The 23,459-nt window shown below is 36.8% G+C and overlaps 2 protein-coding genes across 8 annotated transcripts in view; one reads left to right on the forward strand and one right to left on the reverse strand.

Annotated features, from left to right (window-relative positions):
- Positions 1–21,082, reverse strand: part of BRD9 (bromodomain containing 9) — a 24,086-nt gene extending 3,004 nt beyond the window's left edge. The window contains exons 1-16 of one of the 6 annotated variants that reach the window (XM_018081682.3): positions 20,937–21,082; positions 19,734–19,954; positions 17,925–18,057; positions 16,176–16,236; positions 15,113–15,257; positions 13,846–13,956; positions 12,909–13,021; positions 10,745–10,834; positions 9,802–9,934; positions 7,468–7,543; positions 6,106–6,201; positions 5,217–5,349; positions 4,392–4,503; positions 2,757–2,795; positions 2,237–2,308; positions 832–934 (exon numbers count right to left, since the gene is read on the reverse strand). In XM_018081682.3, the coding sequence (XP_017937171.1) occupies positions 832–934; positions 2,237–2,308; positions 2,757–2,795; positions 4,392–4,503; positions 5,217–5,349; positions 6,106–6,201; positions 7,468–7,543; positions 9,802–9,934; positions 10,745–10,834; positions 12,909–13,021; positions 13,846–13,956; positions 15,113–15,257; positions 16,176–16,236; positions 17,925–18,057; positions 19,734–19,954; positions 20,937–21,009 (1,711 nt within the window). In that variant the 5' untranslated portion in view covers positions 21,010–21,082. Of the gene's footprint in view, positions 1–831; positions 935–2,236; positions 2,309–2,756; positions 2,796–4,391; positions 4,504–5,216; positions 5,350–6,105; positions 6,202–7,467; positions 7,544–9,801; positions 9,935–10,744; positions 10,835–12,908; positions 13,085–13,845; positions 13,957–15,112; positions 15,258–16,175; positions 16,237–17,924; positions 18,058–19,733; positions 19,955–20,936 lie in introns of all 6 variants that reach the window. The other 5 variants (XM_018081681.3, XM_018081680.3, XM_018081687.3 and 2 more) reach the window with 5 other exon arrangements.
- The window catches only part of TRIP13 (thyroid hormone receptor interactor 13), a 12,806-nt gene continuing 10,360 nt past the window's right edge, over positions 21,014–23,459 (forward strand). The window contains exons 1-3 of one of the 2 annotated variants that reach the window (XM_018081704.3): positions 21,014–21,096; positions 21,468–21,570; positions 23,111–23,276. In XM_018081704.3, the coding sequence (XP_017937193.1) occupies positions 21,479–21,570; positions 23,111–23,276 (258 nt within the window). In that variant the 5' untranslated portion in view covers positions 21,014–21,096; positions 21,468–21,478. The other variant, XM_018081705.2, reaches the window with a different exon arrangement.

The following is a 23,459-nucleotide window of genomic DNA, read 5'->3' on the forward strand; positions in this document are numbered from 1 at the left end:
ACTGGACATGGCACTTAGTGCCATGGTCTAGCAACCATGGCGGTGTTGGATCACAGGTTGGACTTGATGACCTCAGAGGTCTTTTCCAACTTGGTTAATTCTATAATTCTATGATTCTATGAAATCTGTGGAAATCTTCTTTTCCTTTAAGTCTTTCATTACCTTATGTTTTATAATAGATAGTTTGGCCTCTTTCACATCCTGAATTAAAAGTATCTTAAAACATAAGCAGGTTGTTAGCTTGGATGACACTTGTGAAGGCATTTGACCAGCTCAGCAGCCTGCAGAAATGGCAACAGTACTTCTAGCATTTAAAAGATACCTATCAAAGACATGTATTTGAAACAGCATCCTAATACTTTTACACAACTGCCTTATCTGAGGATAAAGTCTTTCCAGCACCTGAAGTTTCTTATGATTTTTGTTTCTGGGATATTCCAAGTGGTGATATGATCGCCCTTCACATACTTACCTAATTCCCAAGTTATTTCAAAAGACATCATATGAAGTAACATCATTTCTGAGCTAAAGCTCCACACTGATTCTTAAAGTTTATGTTACTATGAACACAAAATACAAGCAGAACTATCAAAATTGTATTTCTTCAGGTGTACAAGAAAAGTTAGCTTGGATAGCACATGGATGTCTCAAAGGAGAAACAGAGCAAGGTTCATTTATCTTGTACCAGCCCTAGACTTTTACTTATGTCAAAATAGACTTGATACTACTTTTTGAACACTTTTTTATGTGTGTTTGACAGCAAATCCAGCTGTCATTTTGTCTGTGGTACAACTAAACCATAATTGATGTCCTGTATATTTAATTACTTACCTAACGAACTTAACATAGAAATATCAAGAGATACATCTGAATATGGTTTCATAGAGAGAAAATCCAAGTCAGAAGAGTTACTGTCTCCAGCAGATTCTCCAACCTATCAAAATACAAGAAATAGAAAGACCAGCCATAATGACAAGCTGTCATAATAACTTTCTAATGTTTAAGATAAATGCAAAATCCATTCCCTCAAAAGTGTGCATCACAACACTTGAGACTGGGGAATCCATAACCATCTTGGCCAACCTGAAATTCACAGAGACTTCAAACATGGTTCCAGGACAGACCAGTCGTATCAATGGCAAAGGATGTGCACAGTAATCTAAGTATCTTTTATCTGATATCCAGAACTGTTGAAACTCAATTACACACTCAACTCCTTCATGTCTCACAGAAGAACCCCAGTAGGTGTCCCTATCATGAACCACTCCCAGATCCCCTTTTCCCTCATCTCCTCAATGCAAGAACACTGGATTTATTGATATTTTTAGTATGCTGGGCCTTCCTATACACGGTATCAGCTGGAACTGGCCTCTCTAGTATTTCTCCTATACATGTGCATAATTAAATACAGCCTGCACTACAACAATTTCATTTCGTTCCACACCTGTTGCCATACTGCTAATGTAATGGCACGAAGTTAGAAATCAAAGTAAAAGTCACTAAGCTTCGAAACCTATTCTAACAGAAGTCTATGAGGATGCCTATTCCAGCAGGAGAAATAAGACACTCAGGTAAACACATGACCAGGTATTATCTTTTAGAAATATGAAACTTAGCACTGTAATGAATTAATTTAACCATTCACCTTCTAGACAAAGATGACTTTTCACAAAACATAATGAATACTTATAAAACTATAAAATTTTATTAGTTGCTATATTGTAATCCATATAATTTTTATGTGAATTGGCATGGAATGCAATGCATTAGTTCTGTTGTCACAAATACATTGAAAGATAAAACCCGCACCACTTAAAGAAATATTTGATTAGTAGCTGTGAAAGCATAAAAGATATGCATTTTTTACCCATTCTACAACATTTTCAATAGATGTGGTAAAACTAATCAATACTAATGATTTTTTACAATTTTACAGCAGGTTGAATCTCAAATATTCATCAGCAGATCAAGTATTGTTTTCAGTTTCCTAAGTGATCTTCCTGCATTGGATTTAATTACACATGCTGAAATAAACTGGAGAATACAGAACAATAAAGCCACTAACTGTCAAAGAATTAATTTTCAGTACTGAAACATTATTCTAGATACTGTAATTCTAATATTCTACTTCAGACTATGCACATCCTTGCCCTGAAACAAAATGAATGTCTCAATACTACTTTTTTGGGGGTTTTTATGTTTTTTTTTTTCTGTTGTTCCTCTCCAACCATCTTACCATAATCTGTTTGGAAGAATCCAGACAGGTATTATGCAACTTGTGTTCTTCTTTTATAAGAACTGGTAGAACCTAAAGAACAAAAGAGTATTTTAGATCTTAGCATTTCATAGCTTATGTTTATATTTCCTAAAAATGTTTTCTAATAATGCTTGTGTAATTTACTGGTTTAGCACAAGAAGACCCTGGGCCACCACAGAACACTATCACATTTAGTGATGTTTGAGTAGAACCTTTATGAAAAAAAAAGACTAGCCCTTTTCTAAGGGCAACCATATACATTCATATAAACAATTTAGAACTAACCAGGACAGGCTCTTCAGGACTAACCTAACAGCCTCCTCTTTCTCCTATACTCCACTTACCATCTTTTTCTGCATTACTATACAGAACAGATGCACATTACATAAAATCAAGAACTTGAATGCTGGAAGAACATCACTTTCTCTACCTTAAATGCCCAAACACCTTTTCAAGTTTTAAAAAAAAACCAAACAGACTGAATGTCAACATAACTTACCTTAACTTCATCCAGTGGTTTTACTGGGATGTTTCGCCTCTGGAAAGAAAGAATACTAACAATTGCTTATACTCAACATATTAATAAAGACCTCTTTCTTGTACAATTTCAAGTATTTTCAAACTTCATGCACAAAAGAAGGCTAGAGACAGCTAAGTTTTTCACATATCTGCAATGCAATTACAATGTAACAGTTAATGTTCTGCAATAATTTAGCATTATGCATTTTAACTAATCTTTGAGTCCCCTTATGCTATTTCCTCTGTTCACAAATTTTATATTCAAAAGCAGTATCTTAGTCACTACTTCAGTAACTTCTGAATCACAAATCATCTAAGGTTGTACTTTTAGAGATACTAATTCTTACTCAAATGTAGCAGCACAAAATGCTCAAGCATAAAACACCATGGCATATCATCACTGAAACACATATAATTATGTGAAATCGGCGTATATCAACATATGTCACAACTGAACAGCACTTCTAAGTGTAAATACCCATTGACCATTTGAAAGGTCTTCAGAAATTCTCATACGGAACCACATTCATAGAACAAGGTGGCAAAAAGGAAAAGGCACATTTGTGAAGCTAAGTTCACTATGTTGTATACACACATTTGTATATGTGGAGAGTATTCAAAGTACAGGGTTGTAACTTTTTTTAACTAATCCTTTACATTTCTTCCTGTTTCATATACAGTCTTTTTCCTGGTAAAAAATAGCCAGAAAATTCTGAAGGATTTTCTTGTGGTTTTCATTCTATTGCCTCCTTTTCCCGAAACACCACGCACCTTATTCTCTTTCTAAGTGTGCAGAGATTCAGCATAATCTCATTTCCACCATGTCAGGAAATCTAAGTACCTTCCATCTTCCCATCCTGCCTCCCTTTTTTTATTCCTCAATCATTCACAATGTCAGCATTTTAAATAGCAGACAATTATTTCAAACTAAGAGTGGTTTTCAGAGTGAAAATAACATGCAATTTCTATTAGACTATTTGGTCTTGGGAATGCAAACATTCCCACTAGAATCATACATATTTATGAGAAAAATCTCTTCTGCAATCTTAGTATGAATCCCATCAGGAGAGTGTTTTTGTAAATAAGTTCTTCCTTCAGACATACTACATGAATTTAAAAGTTAGCACTGTTGGGTAAAAGATACCTGTACAGTGATATTAATCTGTTCTTCAACACTACTTCCATGTTCCAAACAATTAATTCTTCCACAAGAAGTATATTTTGCATTTCAATTAAGAAAAAAACCAAAAACCTCAACAAAAGCATAGCAATATAACTCAGAAGTAGGTACGTAAGTTATCACATTGAGTGACAAGGCTGCCCAAACACTATTCAGTTAGTTGGACCCTGCTTTGTCACATGCCCCCACCCCTTCCTTTCTGCAGCCATATAGTGAACCACAGAGAACTGATCGAGCCAGAGATAAGAAAAAAAATTACTCCTCTGTTGATTAATTCAGTCTGTAATTTGGTTCACAGCATGGCTGCTTGAACGGCTAAGCCTGAACTGCTTAAACTGACAGTGGAAAGCAAAGCACTTCATACAACATTGAAAAACAAACAGGTTCATTCTTGTTCTGATGAACTTGTGACACTCCTGTGCATCAAGAACACACCTGCTTTAGCTGATAAATAGTTTTGGAATGATCGCCACTGGTGATCTGGTCCAGAAGATCATCCACTATTTTCTTGCTGTAACTTCCAGCATCCTTCACGAATTCTTGTAAGCTAGCAGGAATGGAGATAAGCATTACAGAAAATGTTTATTTTCGTAAAAAATATTTCAACTCAAAATACGGTTTTCCCCAACAACACTACATTACACCTATATTTTCTTTGTTCTTTAACTCTTCCATGCTTCTTCAGAAAAGCAATTAAGACAGAGATTTTTTCTTTTTTCTATCATTGATAGTCAGTTAAAAAACAAAACCCAAAAAAGAGAAAAAAGCTTGCCACTAATTCTTTTGGTCCAAGATTAAGAATTAATGAAAAGTGGTATTTCCCTTTTCAAGTAACTTTAACTCTTTTGAAACTCCTTGAAAAATATCACTGTTTTAAAGCCACTGAAATCTATTACTTGCCTATTTAAACTTATTTTCGGATGGGTGTAAAGCAGAACACTAAAGCTTTAGCAACCTGTAATATGCTGTTGTTGAAGACACTAATAACAGCCTTGCAATAAAATTGGATAATTTAAAAGGGCAAATGGAAAAAAAAAATGCATCCTCCTACCTACAATCAAAAGCAAAAAACCAAAAAACCACCACAAAAACCCCACCAACCAGGATGAAAGCTAGCTTCAAGTTTTATGGTGATTTGTTTTAAAAATAAGTTTTAGAATAAAATATCAGGATCTGAACACTCCTATTTGGCATTTAGTCCAAATTACTTTGCATAAAATTACTACGATAAGTTAGACTTTCTAATTAGGAAGTGCTTACCTTAAGGCACACTGTATTCCAGTTTCATCACCATATGCTGAGTACAAGAGTTCCATCTCGTCTGGTTTCAAATCATGAAATATAGAGTTGTTTTGCAAGGAAGGTGCTGTACTAGCACTTGTAAGAAAGGTTACTAAGGTAGAAGAAAGAGATGATAAATGATTAACACAAGTGTAAAAGACCACTTGGGCAAAAAAATTGTTTTCTGAAACGGATACAGAAAGTGCAGTGTCTTTTTTTCTCCAACTGAAATCAAGAGCAATATCTCAAGGACACTTCCAGACTCTAGAACGAGTGCAACTATTTTGACCATATAAACAAACATATTTATATTATTGGAAAATCAAGAACTAAGTTAAGCACCACACTCCCAGAAAAAAAAGATTCATGGCCACACCTCCTTTTATATTTCTATTTTTTGTGTGTGTCTACTTTAGTGTTGGTTGCTAGTCAGTTTCTGGACAGCAGATTAGAAACTATTTAAAATATCAATAATACAAGGAAAAAAAAAATCCACAGTCTGTGAAACCCTCGTCATGTGATGCAAAAATGCAAGTGACTGAAAGTTTTTTACCCTCAACTGTAAGTACAGTTAGTCTGGAAAATTTATCTCCCACAAAGAAAACACACTACCATTACTGAAAAGCTTCTAGTGTGGCTGTAACACTAAGGCAAAACATTAATCCATAAACTTCTAATTAAGTGATGTTTAATAAGAAGAAAAGTCATTTTAAAACTGCATTCTGCTGTCAGTGGAATAATTATACACTATAAGAATAACCAAGCAAACTTTCATACCAAGACAGGTAGAAACTGAAACTATTTTAATTCAGGTAATTGCTCAAATATTTAAAAAACAAAAAGCTAAAACATGTTCTTTGGCATTTACCTTTATTTCTTCGTTCATCTTTAAAGCCCAGTGTAGTGAAGCCAGGTAGTAATTTGCTTGACAGTGAACTCAGATCCACTGGGTGAGTCTCTTCCTCTAATAATTTGATTTAAAAGAAGACTTAGAAAAGCATTTAATGCATACAATTTATGGTGAATATTTAGATTTTACTATTTTAAAATGTTGCAATTAACATAAAGACTAAATGTCTTTTAATCTATACATTAAGCATAGGTACTGTAATTCAGGTTCTCCATTTAAACTTCAAACACATGCTGTAAATATGTTTCCATGTCTAATTGACAAGATCTATGGCTTACTTATTTCATTTTTAGAGTATACATCAACGTGTGATGTATACTAGCTGATTCACAAACATTCAAGACCCAGATTTTATGAAGTGATAAAAGCAGTTTCTTATGTTGACTAAGTGGTAGTTTGTTTACAGAAATCCAGACACCATTACCATCACTGTCTAAACTTTCAGTGGCCTAATTTCAGAGGTATTAAAGCACATGAATTTTATTAAATTTTATTTTCAGATATAGGGAAGGGCATGTTAGCAGACAAAATGCTCAATTTCATTCCAGAAAAATTTACTATCAAATGAAAAAGAAATAAGACAATAATAGTGTTAAAGGCTCGTGTCTCCCAGTGTGATTAGTCTAAAGCACTCATATATTCATCAATGAAACAAGAGATAAGCTGTGAACAAATTCCAATCTCAAAAGGTGCAAAGAAAGTGCTAAATCAACATGCCATACAGGAGCATAAAGACTATGACATTTCATTCATTACAAACTTTCAAAACTTCTGCATTTTGAGCTTGAAACTAAAACAAGTGAAAAGCATAAGCCAGTATAAATAGCATATAGTAGTAACAGAACAACAACAAAAAAACCCAACAGAAAAGATCAAGAAATTTAGCTAATGACTTAAATCAGGAAATAAAAAGGTAAAAGATTATTCTGAATTTCATTCTGTGCATCGCACATCTACATAGGATTACAGCACTTTCATTCACCTTCAGACTATTAGGTTTTGACACTAAACTGTATTTGCAGCAAAAGCTTGTATTCCAAGTCTTTATAAAGTTGTAGCAGTGTATAAGTGCTTATAAAGAGATATTATTTTATCTTCTTACTGTTAGAAATAGTAAAACAGAGCACCTGAAGAGTGAAAATTTGGAAGGTAAAGAGAAACAATTTGGGGTGTTTGGGAAAATGGTTTGGGAAATAATTAATGAACATAATAAAAATTGTTTAAAAATTAAAAAAAAATTAAAACTCATCTATACTACACAGGATCCTTAGGTACAGTTAAGACTTCAAAATCTGCTAGAACATTCAAGACTGCTTTTACCTTCTGCTTCAGGATCAGATGAATTTACTACGCTAAATAATAAAGTTCCATCTCCATTTTTTTTCAGATAACCAATCTGTGAACAGAACCACAAAGATATAGAAGTAATCATTCAAAACTGTTGAAAATTCAAAGAAGGAGTTACTTCCTTAAGAGAAAACTATAAAAATCATTTTTAGCTGTATTGGGATCCTGCACTGTGGTATTCACTTTTTAATACAGAGAATTATGAGTCACAGTTATTTAGCACCACTTAGCAAATGCTTCAGAACAGAAGACTTAGGAGTAGAAGTTCATATATGCAACTCCTTTTTCATCTTTCTATATCAGATCTAATGTTTTCATCCAAACAAACCCAATTCCATTATCATTAGCATGAAGCCAGCCTCTCTGACTACTAAATCTAGAACACACTTTCTTTTTAGAAGCAGAACTCCTAGCCACAATCTAAGTCACTGCTTATTTTCAAATCTAGAATGAACTGCTTGTTTTCATATCACACCCACAACTTTCTCTAATTAGAAGTACTTTTATGAACACACAGTCAAATTCTTAAAGAGGAAGAAGTGCTGTGACAGACGTATTGAATCACTCAAGCACAGTGCTCAAAACACACACGTGAAAGACAATAGAGTACACCAGGGTCTGTAAAGATAGAGCCAGATCTGATGCAACAAGCAAAGCTGATGCCAGAAACTGACTACACATGAATTGGGCAAAAAAAGACTAACCTCTCAGTAAACGGGGAAAATGAAAACTATTCTCTCCCTACAGAAATATTAGTAAATACTTTGAAGTAAATTGAAAAATAAATCTCTCCCTATTTTGGTTTTTTCCTCCCTTCCCTCTGAAAAATTTTAAAACTCTTTCTATACAGGAGGCCAAAGCTAAAGCTGGCATAAAATAAAAACAGAGCTAAGAAATGCTGGGAAGAGAATGAACAGGAAAAAAATACCTTCAAGTAATGGCAAAAGTTAACAATGGCTGAGCTCTAAAAACATGCCAGTGTTACCTAGACTCTGGGACACAGAGTGAGTTGTCCGGCTGATTAACAGCCTAGACAATGAAGAGCAGCACACCTCGAGCAACTTTCTCAAAAACAGACTGCATCAGCATGAAAGGCCTTTTCAGTGAAGCTAGTAATTAGCAGAAGACTGGTATTGCTTTAAAGAATTTTTAAAAAGCCACTATTAATCTGGAGGTTTCAAACAGCCTTCAATCCTAGCAAGTCTTCTAATTGTGTAAAGAAACAGAAATATACTGAAGCTAAATCTTCACCCACTATTCTTTGAAGCTTTACTTCCTAATCCAGTTGAGCCTAAGGTGATTGCAATAACAAGGGCCACTGCTCAAGAAACAGACATTTAAGTTTGAAGACACAACACCACTAATGCTTCAAAGCAAAGTTTCTTCTGCAACAGTTGTTAAAAAATTAGGTAGATAAGTCAGGATGTAGCAACATCCTAATTCTTTTCTCAATTGCAGTGGCCACTACAGTGACAGATGAGAAATGAGAACAAGGGTGGTAATAAGAGTCCACATGAGTCAACCGAAACAGAGTAAACGTATCTCAATATAGGTCTGTAGTGAATGTCTGTAGCATTCTCTCCAATCCCAGCATGAAGAAACGAAGGAATCCACCACCACTATCACACAGCCCATAAACAGTTTGTTCTAAGAAAACTGCACCAATGGCATCATTGTCCTTCTAACCCCTGGAAGGGCACAAAAGCCAAACACATGAACAACATCAGAATCACATTCAGAACTATCAAACCTGCTCTCTTATCCCAGTTATTGAAGGATGTCTGTATTTTGTACTCATGCTACAGCTGACAGCTACTGCTTGTAGGTACAAAACTACAAGAGGTTACAGACTCTTCCCATGGAAAACTTCCCATTGGAATTTAACACTTAAAAATTCCTGAATTCCTTGGGGGGGGTGGGGCAGGGAAGAAGGAATCCTAATAACACTTCAACCTATGCATAGTTTGCTTTTTCTGAGGTTGCAACAGTAAGAAGAATGTGATGTTATTTTAATCACATGCTAAGGGCTGAAATTCAAGACTGAGCAACATTTCACTGCTTCCTGCAAGAGAATTTTCAAAGATGTTCAACACACAATATAACCCGAGATCCATTTAGGACACCCTACAATGGCTTTCAGTGGGAACTAAATGATACACAACAGCCATACTGGCAATCCACACAGAGCATACATCCTAGATGTTACAGTCCCAGAAAACACAACACCAAAGCCTGTCTCCTAGCACGAATCAAAGCATTCAGTAGTCAGATACAAAATGGAATTGCAAACTGCACTGTGCAGTGGACCTTGCTGTTGGGTAGATATCGATTGATCCTATCCCGAGCTTCATCTGCCGCATGTTCCACTAGCGCCAGGACATGCTCTTCAGCAGTGCTGTCTGTCAGGCTGCATGCGTTTCCCTCAGGTTCAAAAATGCAGCTACAAAACAGAAGAGGAACAGCTGTAGAAATTAAAAGCGAAAACAAAACAAAGGGCTGAATTCTGGGTTTTCCTAATAGAACAGTCAGTCCCACTACTCTCCCAGTGTCAGTCTACTTCAGCATTTAAGTGGAATCATAATCATACTATGAACTGAAGTTTTGGAGTAGAAACTGAGAACTACTGAACTACTGAATTTCAAAAGTGTAATAGTTTCTGTACCTTGGTGAAAATGAAGTATTACAAAACAGAGACTGGGAGTAAAACTGCATTAATACAGGGTGAATGCTATATGCATCTTTAGTCTCCCACATGCATGAATATGCTATTTTCACAAATTCCAAACAGAAAGATGCAGAGAAGATATTACTTGATGAGGGATGGAAACTATGGAACTAATCAGAGAAAAAAACCAACAGGTTTATCATATCGTTGCTTGCAGTAGGACACAGCTCCCAGTCTAACAGGGAGTCCTTTACTTCCTATGTTTGTTAGTATTGGCAATTAGCATTCCTAATCAGTATTAATCACACCATTCCTTGTAATTGAAATTACTAAATTTAACATTTATCTTTCAGTAGATCCCTTTCCATTAAAGCACCAGAAAAATAAAATTGTAACAGATAAGCATTTCCAAGACGGAACAGGACATAGGTATTACATAAAATCAGAAGAAGGTAATATCATAAGGACAAGTGTGAAGATATCACAGAATATGGCAGTCTTCATTATATTTTATATATAAAGTAAACTTGGTACATCAAAATATTTCAGGGCATTATAGGGACATTAGACACTAGGGCCAAACACCTTAGGTACTGGGTAGAGCATCTCCTCACACCAAATCCATTTCTCTCTCCTGGGTTATCTTCTTCCATTTGCTTAGCTAAGAATTTCTCTCTGTATAGAGATTCAGATCCGATACACAAGTAAGTTTTGCTATTAAAGACAATAAAAAGATCACAGGATCATACTATTATGAGACAAATGTGTTATACAATTTTGTGTCATTGAAACTTAAGAAAGGGTGTACACAGCAGGAAACTCCTCAACAACTGGCACTTACTGTCACACTCTACAGGATAATTAAAGGACAAGAATTTTAAGAGAATGTTCAGAAGGTTGCAACATCCTGAACAAACTTTCAAAAATTACTTAAACATTAGGATGTCTGAGTGATGAAGTCACTTTTTAAACTACAGTATAGAGGTCTAAGCTGCTTTAACACTTTCCAAGCACTGACTTCCCTCTTTCCCTTTTTATAACTGTGAAATATGAAGGCAAAAATATCCGCTATTAGGTTCAATTCTCCCCGCAAAGCTCTTACTGTTCATCAAAAAGAATAATACCAATCTTACTGATGCAAAAATACAAGTGTTTAAAAGGTCAAGTTAACTAGAAAAAACAAATTCATTCCAACGACTAAAGTTGCATAAACATTGAAAACAATAGGAAGGTAAATTTAGGTAAATTCATACCACAAACTCATTGCAAAGAAACCAGTACCCAAATAAAATCAAAGGTCAGTTATTTTTAACTACGTGAATTGTATGTTAAGGTACATATCAAAGACAGAGCAGTACTACATGGATTGGCAGTGCCATTTGCTTGCTCTTTGGCAAAGTACGAAAATACTCCTGTAGCAGAGTTTATGCAAGAATTAATCCTGGGCACCATACAAAACAAATTATGTATTTCCCAAAAAAAACAAAGAACCAAAAACCAAACTACTTCCCCCTCAAAAAGGTGCTTTCAGTTGATTTCTATATACAATTCAAAAAAGAAGGAACAAATGACATTTTGTTAGTTCTCCATTATAAAGCAACAGGTATGTTTCTGTATGCTGTCAACAGAATAGTTTCCACTAAAAAAATTACTCTGTTTATAATTTTTTTTGAAGATACATGTTGTAGTCTTCTATTTCCACAAAACAACTACATTAAAATACCACTTCTTTCATCAGACATTAAAGAGGACTATAAAAATGCTTGAAGGGTAAAAGAAAATAAAAAATCTGGCTGATTAGAACCCTAACGTTCACTTTTAAAAAAATGAGACAAGATATTTCACCTTTTTTACTTTGAAGGTTTAGGAAAGAAGCCTGCAGAACACATCCACATGATCAGATTATTTAAGACACAACTAGTGATGCTCTGTTATAGGTTTTCTTTCTTAAAATTGCAGCTGAGATAATACTCTACAATTCAAATTCAACATCTGTCTTGGGATGTTTACGCAAGAACACTGAACAAAAGTTGCTTGTAAATTACAGTTTCTGCTAATATCTCATAAAATAACTATATTCACAGTCAAAAAATTTTACTAAAATTGGATCTTAGCTGTTATAAAAACATGGCTTTGTGAAATGGGGGTGCCTATTAGTTGGAAGATTACTATTGCACTAGCAATGTATTTTATAAAGAAGCTTAACAAGATTTCACTGGGGAGATGTTATCATCTGCTCCAGAAACAATCTCCTGTATCTACACATCATGCCAGATAAGGTTAAAGTTAAATAAAATCATTCACTGATCTGGGACCACTTTGCCCTCCCAGAAAGATCCTGTTACGTTTTGATACAGTCATCCATTTTAGGAAAGGAGAAAAAAAGGACAAAATGCAAAAGGTACTTGTGGCTATATTCAAAATAAAGTAATATTTCTTAACATCATGAGAAGAAACTACTCATTACTTAATATAAAGAATAATAAAAATATCTATATAGACATTAACTGTAAGTGCTTAAAAGAATATGCAGTCATCTTCTGAATTGTTTGTTTCAAGTTGGGAATCACTGGGTTATTAAACAAGTTCTATAAATAAACAAGCAAACAAAATACAATAAAATTGTCCATTTATCCTATGGACCTCAGCAAAAAAGGCTGAAAAGAGGGTTTTTTCCTCACTTCTTTGCTGCTGTCTAATATTACAAAAGCTGCAACAAAGCAGTATGCATGCCCATTAAAACCTTTACCTAATAACTTCTTTATTTTGCTTTTTGGATTTCTTGGTAGTCTCTGCTTGTACAGGAACAACTTCAGGGACAGGTTCTTCAACTGCTGTATCTTCATCACCCAGAAGAGCTGCCTGCTGAGAAAAATCCATGTCCTGCATAAACGACATGCTGCGCTTCAAAGCTAACAGCCGTTCCTAGAATCAGAAAGGACAGAGCGGCAGGGACTTAACCTTTCCCTCATAGCCAAGATGCTATGATAATGGGATGGGATGGGAATGGCCATGGCCTTATTTTGTTCTTAATGTCTCGTTTCCAATGGCGATGCAACATGATTTGGTCATGGTAGCATGGCATCAGAATTTCTGCAGCCCAACTATCAAGAGAGAAACAAACAAACAAACAAACTGCATATACAAAACCAACTATTTTACACAAAACTTACCATCACTGTAACACATGCACACACACACACAACATGTGCACACAGAGCAGCTCAACAAAACTTCATTTTAAAAGCCAACAACTCTATTTGAGTAAAAAGTGTATTTGCAACACACCTGAAAATTCCCCCACACCCAACACCTTGAAAAAAGCAGAGCTTTCTTGTTTATGCAGAAGTAAAACTTAAATGAGATCTTGTTTTCGAAGTTTCACCCAGAAGCAATATTTGACAATAGGGTTTTATAGATGTGAATCTTAATTGCTTCCACTGAGGCCAGGGGAAGAAACTCCTACAGACTTCTGCAGTGCAGATATAGTTGAGAAATAAATAAAAATTACTGAGTTATAATAAGAATGCTATCAAGCCCTTAAATATAGCAGCACTAACAGGCACTGTTATGGTTAAACACAGAAAGATGAAATAACATTTATCATTGTCACTAATTAGGTTGCTTTTAAGTATGATAACAACAAAAAAACCCCAACTGTTTTCTGTTTTTAATAGGTCTCTTACTTTGCTCATCATCTTAAAGCCTGTGTGCAGTATCTTCTTGGCTAGCTTGTAGTAAACAGTATCTGGTCTGTTGTAAGTCATTGCATTATCACACATCAGTTTAAAATCTGCCTGTAAAATACAAGACAAAAGAACTGTTAAAAATTCTAAGTCCTTTATTAAATGACTGGAAGATACCATTCCACCATGGTAGTTCTGTGATGAACACAGTAATACTTTAGCAGCAAATTCATGGAGTAAATGCAAGCCAGAAAGTAACACAGAAATGCAAACAAGCCTTTTTTGTTTCTTCAAGATGCTCCCAAACTTCCCTTTTTAAGTAGTTGAATAAGACAGTCCAGCAAGCCAGAATTTAGAGACCTGAAGCCATTGCTGATGGCAAGGTTATTATAAATACTTTTTTACTATTTCCTACAAATCTCTGTAGTATACCTAACAAAACAGAATAATCTTTGTCAAAGCACTTGTAAGAAACATAAGCCATTCTTTGTTCACCTTGCTGGACCTTTCAAGAGAAGAGATTAACCCTGAGAAGCAAGCCAATGCTCTCTGTCAAGTTTATTGTTACATCAACACCACTCTAGGAAACAGTAATTCTGAAGGCAGCTAATAGAACTTCATGGATCAGTTAAGGAAAACTCCTTTCCTTCCAGGAGTTGGCAATATCATGAAAAGATTTCTTACTGCACTCTCTGTAAGACCACGATGCATCTAATAAAGTATTACAACAATAGCAATACATAAATTAGCTATGGCTAGTTGCCAATAAACTTGCCAAGTAACTTTCTGCCATTTCAAATGAAGCCATATGGAAAATAAGACAATTAAAGATAAAAAATACGTAGTTGTTATTGACTCTTACACAAGAAGTTTCAGTATATCCATAGTTCTCTTGCAGACAAGTCAAAATTACATTTTAATCAATTTAACCAGGTCTAGATTAAAAAAAAAAATGAAAAAGAAGAGGCAAGGAGAGGAAAAAAAGAGCTCCAGGTTCTTCAACCACTTAAGTCTTCATGATTGCCTCACTCCTGTTTAAGTCTAGCAGCATGTTTTCCATAGAACTTTAGAACATGTTTTTGGTATCCACAGTAATTTGTAGTAGACTGTAGTAGAATCTGACAGAGTATTTGTAACACACTGAATACACAAAAGTGCTCAGTTCTGAACAAAATGCACATTAATTAATGTCAGAAAAGCTTCTACAGTTAAAAAGAATCTTCAGTTTCTTATTAGTTCTGAAATATCTACATCTTTATTAATTCACCTTGAATTCAGTGACTGATTTGTATTCATTTGCTGCAATTTTTTCCTTCATTGTACCAAAATCCATAGGGTGTTTTATTATCATGGAATATCCAGGAGCGATGGCATCCGTGACTGGAAAAGCAAAAAACCCATGAGGATCTTTCCTAAAAATAAAAACAATACATTTAGATTTATAGCAGCAAACAGAACAGTTCTTGTTTTTATACCACAATAATGACATAATGGTAGTACTTATAAAAGAAGAAAACACCAAAAGCATTCTCATAAAACAGAAGCATGTTTGACAAATTTCTTGATAAATTAAAGCATTTTGATTATACCTTTGTAGACTTTTTGAAACACATTAAAAAAAGTCTTTCAATTCAATGATCAAATGATCAACTTAAGCTAGTTCTTGTAATTTTTAATTAATTTTTGTATGTTTTCTACATCTCTACGCTCCAAATTGGTCTTTTGGCTTCACTGAGTAAAAAAACACCAATTCTTCTTGTTCATTAGGTCCTCTAAAAATAAATACAATGTTTAATATTTTTTAACTAGTTCCCAATTCAGCTTATTGCTATGTAATAAAAAGGATTTTTTTTTTAACATGAGGTACAGGCATAAGATCTTATTGAAAACAGTAAAATAAAAAGCCTCTCCAAATCAAGGGGATTATCAAGTAAGCAGGTATAAATTTATTTTGTATCTGACAGGGGACACAGAAATAAACATAATTAAATTAAAACAGTTCAATCTTTTAAAGCATTACAGAATCATAACTGGGTTTTAATCCCTAAATTAAATCATCAGTATTTAATAAATTTAAAATGGCAATTACACTGGCCCAAAACACTTACTTCCCTGCTAAATGCTAGAATTGTCAAGTTGGTAATAGTTTTCCCAAACTAATCTTTAAAAACTACCAGGTCTGGCATGATTGCAAAGGTTAACAGATATACTACAGTCAGTCTTCAGGCCCTATTTTCAAACATAAAACCAGGAGAAGAAGTTGTAAAGTAACACATATAAATATGCATTAGACACTGTCAGCACAGCTGAACGTACAATACAGTTTATACCTTTGGAGCTGCCGAAGGAAGTGTTCTAGTAATTGCTGGATCGGTGTGCTCTCGTTTTCAGCTGCATTTTGAGATGAAAACACAGATAAGTGCAAGGAAACAGAATACAAGTATATTCATTTATTTAAAAAATATAAATACCAGAGAGAACATCTTAACTACAAGTACAGTTTGTATATCTGAAGCTCAGCGTGACACATGTTTCAAAGCAGAAGCATACAGTACCTATTTCTTCTCCTTTACTGTTTTCTGAGCTTTCATCACATTAAAAACTAATAGACATTAAGTCAGATGTAATGCTAAGTCTAGTAGCTCTAAGAATATATATTAATAAGATTAAAATAAGATGTTATATATTTTTACAGGAAAAGAAAAGTGAAACTTGGTTGCTGAAATCATGCAATTGGGAAATCCACATTCTTACAACATGTTATCAGTGCAATTTTAGTGGTTTCTTTACCATTAACCCCATGCAATTAGCTTCTCTGAACCTTTCAATCACTGAGTGACAAACAGATGCAGATTTGCTGGCACATGAGGTACTGATTACAATTTCACTTCCTGTACAGGTACAAATTACACGATTAATACTACTCGTTAATTACTTGTTCCATAGTTCAGAGGGGTTGCCTTTAATGTGCAGTATGAAACACTAAACAAGCAGCATGCTGAAATCTAGAATTAAAACTCCAACTCTTCACCATGATATTGGAGCGACATTTCCCTTCTTAACTGGAATAGGTGAGGTAATTTATATGCTTTGAAATATTATTTTGCAAGCAGATGAAAATAGAATAATAAAGAGACTAGTTTTTAGCCTAGGTTCAGTTTTCCAAGGTTCCTGACTACCCCGAGACATAAAACTCTGACCAGAAAATTTCAGTTACCTTTACAGTTGATGGCCAACATTCCTTAATTTAATGCCCAGTCATAATTAGAAAACTTCTCAATGAATTACTTGACCAGTCAAAGGGCAGTATTCCAAAGACAAGACACATAATATTCCTAAAGACACAGCTTTTTGCTACCAGGTTCCACTTTCAAGCATATGTGTAACTGAGATCATGATGTATTTGAAAATTCTCTTAAGTAAAAGTTTCCACTGGATAATGTTGAGTTTTAACTATCAAGCAATGGCTACAGGTAGAAAAAGCATGAATAAACATACAGAAGTTGCCACACACAGTTCATAAATATTTTGGTTGGTGACAAGAATTAAAGATTGGTAAATGAAAAATAGGGTGGTGGGGGATGGTGCCTATGGTCTTTAGAGACACCCTATCGCAACTTCCTGTTAATGAAAATAGATACTAAAACTCAACATATGTTATAAAAAAAAGACTAACAACTAAGCAGTCTTCACAAGATTTTTTTTTTTTGCCTTGAACTAAGGAAAACTGAAAATTCAGACATTCTGATCACTGTTCAGTAAATGCTAAGGATAAGGCATTAGGGGAACACTGTGCACAATAATACTTTTATGCTAGCTTTATTCTGCCAAGTAATAGAAGCCAGAGACAGATGTCCCTGGCAACTTCAGTCACCTGAAAACAAACCTACTAAAACCTGTAAGCACCATGAGGAATACTGACTTTTCAGACAATGCAAAGTTCTAAATGCTGAAAAAAGTGAAGTCTCTAGATTTCAGCAAATCTTCACGAAAATTTTACATTTTGGTACCTTTGACAAAACTTCATTGTGCATGCTTTTAAAAACAACCAAAATGATTTAATTCCTCACGCTGCTCACCTGGCTGAGTTCTGCATGCTCTGACAGGACGATCTGGAGGAGGTTCAACCTCTACTTTTTTCCCAGGATCAAAGTCATCAGTTTCTCCTTCAGTGTCACATTGTTCTTTCTCCCTTTTCCTCTTTTTCTCTTCCTAGCACAGCAGGAAGAAGACATCTTTTAGAAGAACATACTTGGAATGTGCAATCCCACACACCAAAAGAAAAGAGACAGTGATTTCTTTCACTTGGAATAATCATTCTATATCTTAGTCATAATATGGTTTAAACAACACTGCATATATTTTCACTATCACTTTTTCAATTTTCTTCTCCAATTAAAACTAAACTGTTCATCTTTTGCTACTTTGTATTTAACATAGTATTGTACTATCGTTACCGTACTTTCGTGGAAAAGAATGTTGAACTCTGAAGCTATTTATATGTAAAATTTCAGGATAACAAGTTACACTAGAGAGCAAAGGAAGTTAATTTACTATTCGGTAAAGATTAGTCTGGAGCTCTGCTTTGATCAGTGTACTTTTGTTTGGTGCATTGAACAGGAATGAGTAAAGTATATGATAATTCACAAAGCCCACAAAAGAACCACAAGGACTGCTCTGTAACAGTGGTGTCAATTAATGATCTCTTCCTGAGCTTCACAGCAAAGGCAAGCCTAAATCATTCCTATAATCTTGCAGTCATTATCCATGTTTTCACAGAAAAGCATATTTTCATTAGCCTTGTTTAGTCTGCTGTTTTGCTTCTTAAGTATCTGTTAGCTTATTTTGAATGCACCAACAGTGAAGTTCTGGGAAAAAAATCCAAACAATCCCCACACTGTAACTTAGTAAAGGCAATTGATGATGCAATATCTTGTATGAAGGACAGTTGTTTTGCTATATTTCAAATCCCAGCCATACTCTTAACTGAAACATTTGTACTAAGAAAATTTTGCACTGTCTATGCTGTATTCAAAAGCTTCTAACAATCCTATGAGATACGTCACTTTCAAGCAATTGAGCCTAACAAATCAATTGGAAATGACAGATGTTAGCCACAAACCCATACACAGTAGCACCAAAAAAAACATGATATGAGCAAAACTACAAAACAAAAAAAGAACTAAAAAAGCAGAGAGGTCAAAGAATCATCAGTACACAAAAGAAATACTATTAAAATTAAATTGCACAAGTAACTGTACTGTCAACGCCTTCTTGCTGATTTTAATCAAACTCCTCAAGGTTCAACACAGACAACTAAGGCGACCACACCATTTGCTACTAGCAAAGTCACAAAGCCTTGCATGAAGGTTATTCTAAGAGCCAATCTAACTATTGTACCACAGTACTCAACAGATCAGATCTCAGAAAGCTGTTTTGAGCAAACATATCAATTTCAATGTCCAGTAACTTGGCATATCTCAGGAAGAGAAATGCAACCAAGATTTATTTGAAAAGCTGAAAATACCCTCCCTGAAAGGGTAGCAAAACATGATTGTGACCTGGCTGAAATACAAAACATCCAACTTAAAAATGGAAGTATTCGTTCAAAGCAAATAAATAAGAAAAATGAGCAGTTACAAGAAGGAAGCTTTTACTTTGTTCATAGAATCATCACAAGTATATATCTCCTTTAAATGGCAGAAATACACCAATACACACACAAAGGTTTTCTAAATTTATGAGGTGCTGCGTTCAGACAGTAGGCTTCTCGGAACAGTGATTTAAACAAACAAACAAAAAAAAGCTCTGGTACTCTGCACCAGATATTAGATCTGCTAAGCAAGCATGGTGGCTGCTGCACCTCAATTCTAAAACTCTCAGCTTACCTTTCTTTTTCTTCTTTCTTCATCATCTAGATGCTTTTCTTTTTCCTTCTCAGACTTTTTTTTCTTTTTTTTCTTCTTTTCTTTATGTCGTTCTCGCTCATGATCTGATCTGTCATCATAGTAACTGGAATCATGCCCTGATCCAGAGAGTTCGGTCACTTCGCTTCCTCCAACTTTAAGCACCAGCTTTAAGGGTTTTTCCAAAGGTTTATCCACATAATCTAAATTAAAAAACAAACAAACAAACAAAAAACAAAAACAAAAAACCAAAACAAACAAACAAACAAACAAAAAACAACCAACATTTCATAAATGCACAGAGAGATGATAGCACACAGCAATTACAGAATCACAGAACCAATTCGGTTGGAAAATACCTCTGAAGTCATTGAGTCCAATCTATCACTAAACAACACAATGTCAACTAGATCATGGCACTGAGTGCCACATCCAGTTTTTCCTTAAACACGTCTAGGGATAGTGGCTCCACCACATCCCTGGGCAGCCCATTCCAATATATAACCACTTTTCCTCCAAAGAAATTCTTCCTAATGTCAAACCCGAACCTCCCCCGCTGCAGCTTGAGGCTTTGTCCTCTCATCCTATCACTAGTTCCCCGGGAGAAGAGCCCAACCTGGCTACAACTTCTTTTCAGGTGTTTGCACAGAGTGATAGGGTCATGCTGGAGCCTCCTGTTCTTCAGGCTAAACACCCTCAGCTCCAAAGCTGCTTCTAGAAATACTGTTTGTAAGAATTTGCTGCACGTCAAAAATATACACAATACATTTGGAAACAAAACAATACCTAAGACTCATAAATCCAAACTAATAGACAGTCGTTCAGCACATGTTACGTTGTGATTTTCCACAAACCCGTAACACGGAAGAAACCGACTCCTCGGCTTTCCCTGAAAACGCTGCAAGATCCTTGTCAGAGCAAGGTGAAATTAAGCATCACTCGAGCACCGCAGAGACCGGATCCCACCAGGAACAGCCGCAGGAACCACGGAGACGCCCGGGCTCACAACCCACCCCTCGTCCCGCGTTCCCCAGGCCGCCCCCGCCGCCGGCAGCCCCGGCACTTAAACCAGGGCCTGTCCCTGTCAGCCCCCAGCCCTGCAGCGATGCCGGTCCCGCCGACAGCCGGGGCGGAGGGAGGGGCGGGCGCGTCCCTGGCACAAAGAGGGTCTCCCCCGGCGCTTACCGCTGTAGGCGGTGGCGGAGGTCGAGCGCCATTCTGCCTTCTCCGCTTTGTGCTTCTTGTGCTTCTTCCCCATGGCAGAGCCAGCGCCGGAGCCCGAACCAGCCCCGCCGGAAGCGCCGGGACGGGCGGGCCCTCCCACCCCGGGCGGAGGAAGATCCGGGTGAGGAGCCGACCCGGCCCGCCCCGCCCCGCACAGCGCGCCCTTTTACGAACGGGCGGCGGCCGCAGTGTGCTGGCTCGGGTTCGTCCCGCGCTCCCGGGCTCCTTCCGCTGCGCTAGCGCGTCTCTCCCGAGACCGTGCCTGCCCTGAGGTGATTCCCTGTGTCCGGCGTTGAGGGCAGGAGCGGCCCAGCCGCGCTCGCGGCGTATCCCGAGGCTGACGTCGCCATCTCCTGAGGGAGGGAAGTGCTGATCCCGATCCTTGCCGTGGGCGAGGTGCATGCGGACGGGGCACCGGGAAAGGACTGGCTGTGCCCTGGGCGTATAGCAGACACTGGGAATTGCTTCTCCTTGGTATCGCTTTTCCCCTAGGAGCGAGAAGGATGGATGATGCCGCAGGGGAGCTGAAGCAAGCGCTCCCAAACGTGTGTGACAACGTTCAGATCCATGTGGAAGTTCATCAGAAATCGAGCAGGTCTCTCTGATCTCCATGTAACTTTCTGTCTGTTTCCTTTTGGCCTCCTGCTGTGCACCCTCAGGAGCCCACAGGACTCTGCTCTGCCATCTCTGTGCTCTCCCATGAGTTTCCACGCAAGTGTCTCTTCCTAAGATTGAACAAATCCATTCCTCTCAATTTCATCTGATAATCAAGTTGGTGACCACATTCGGGACTTGCTCTGGTTTATCCTTGTCTCTCTTATGACAGAGCTTGAAACTGCACGCAGTACTCCAGATGTGGTCCCACAAAGGCGGTGGATGGAAAGAATCGCTTTCCCTGATGTTGACACTCTTGGTAGCACAGCCTAAAATAAGGTTGACCTTATTTGTAGCAGGGGCACACTGCTGGCTCACTGCCATTTTGTCCAGCAGTACCCCAGGCCCTTTTCTGCAAAACTACTCTTCATCAGGTTGACCTCTGCTCTGTTCTGTTATCTGAGCAGTGAATGGAGAGATAGGATTTCATGTTTACTTTTGTTGAACCTCAAGAAGTTCCTGTCAAACTATATCTCCAACCTGCAGAGGTCCCTCTGAATGGCAGCCCTGCTCTCTAGAGTACTGACAGTCTCCCTGCTTTGGTGTTATCCATAAACTTGCTGCAATTGCTTTCCATTCCATTGTCAAAGGTGTAAATGAGGGTGTAAAAACAGTGTTAACAGTAGCCCCCCACCTCTTCCAGCCTGAGTTATTGGCAGCTCTGCTTAGTCTTTGTACTAGTAATTGCAACCCTCTGAGCTGAACAGTCCAACCACCTCACTGTCCATTTATCCAGTCCTTATCTTAACAGTCTGGCTATCTGAATACAATAGGAAAGCGTGTCCAAGTTGTTGCAAAAATCAAGTTGTAAAATATCCACAGCTCTCTTTTTGTCAGGCTTAAAAAACAAGGAAGTTGGAATTTGCACTGGTTATACATCACTGAAATTGCAAGACTAAGTTAAAGCCTTTCTGAAATCTTCAAATGGCATTCCTTTTCCTGTAGCTTTTTTCTCTTCTACTGGAATTCTGCTTATAGTATGTCCCCATCTCGAGGTACCAGCTGCCCTCAGACTTGAAAGTACAATGGAGCTTCCAAGCTAATCTTACCACATTCAGTCTAGTAGCTTGGCTATGAGTTTTTCTGTTTTTTCTGCTGAAAAACAATCAGATTGCATAACTGATTTCCATTCTTGAAGTCTTCTAGCTGTGTCATTCTGTGTCCCCTGATATGATCTCAAACAGAGCAAATAGTATTCTTTGGATTGTGTCTTTTAGTGCACAAATTAAAAACAATATCAAGTTTGTTGCTTTTGCAAACAGACTGATAGGGCTTTTTCTTTTTTCCCGCAGAATGTCGTGGGGGAGTTAAGTGGGTTTTTTTGTATTGGGTTTTTTTTGGTTGTTTTGTTGGTTTTGTGTGTGTGAGATGGAATCTGTTTTCCATGAAGACTTAGTGTATGAAATAATGCACTCTGACACTAATTCATATTTCCTTATAAATGTCAATGCCATGTAGTAATGGTGTTCCTTTCTCGTTAGTGTGGCCAAGAAAGAAGATATTAGGATGAGTGTCCTAAAGCTGTTGAACAGACATACCATCGTGTTTGGTGATTACAAGTGGACAGAGTTTGATGACAGTTTCCTTAAGAACAATGTGCAGTCTGTGTCGATTGTGGATACGGAGCTGAAGCTGAAAGACAGACAGGTATTTGCAGTCAAGAATGTACAGCTCTGTTCATATGCCCGTGAACTAGTTGTAGGTAGACTGGTGGTGGCCTAAGGACATAAGCAAGACAAGGTCTATAGGATGACATAGTATCTCTTATTAGGCTGACTAATATAACCAGGAAAACATGGCTAATTTTTTGGGCCTACACTGCTTAGTAAG

The sequence above is a fragment of the Manacus vitellinus genome, unplaced genomic scaffold, assembly GCF_001715985.3.
Source record: "Manacus vitellinus isolate BGI_N305 unplaced genomic scaffold, ASM171598v3 scaffold_55_pilon, whole genome shotgun sequence".
Classification (NCBI taxonomy): domain Eukaryota; kingdom Metazoa; phylum Chordata; class Aves; order Passeriformes; family Pipridae; genus Manacus; species Manacus vitellinus.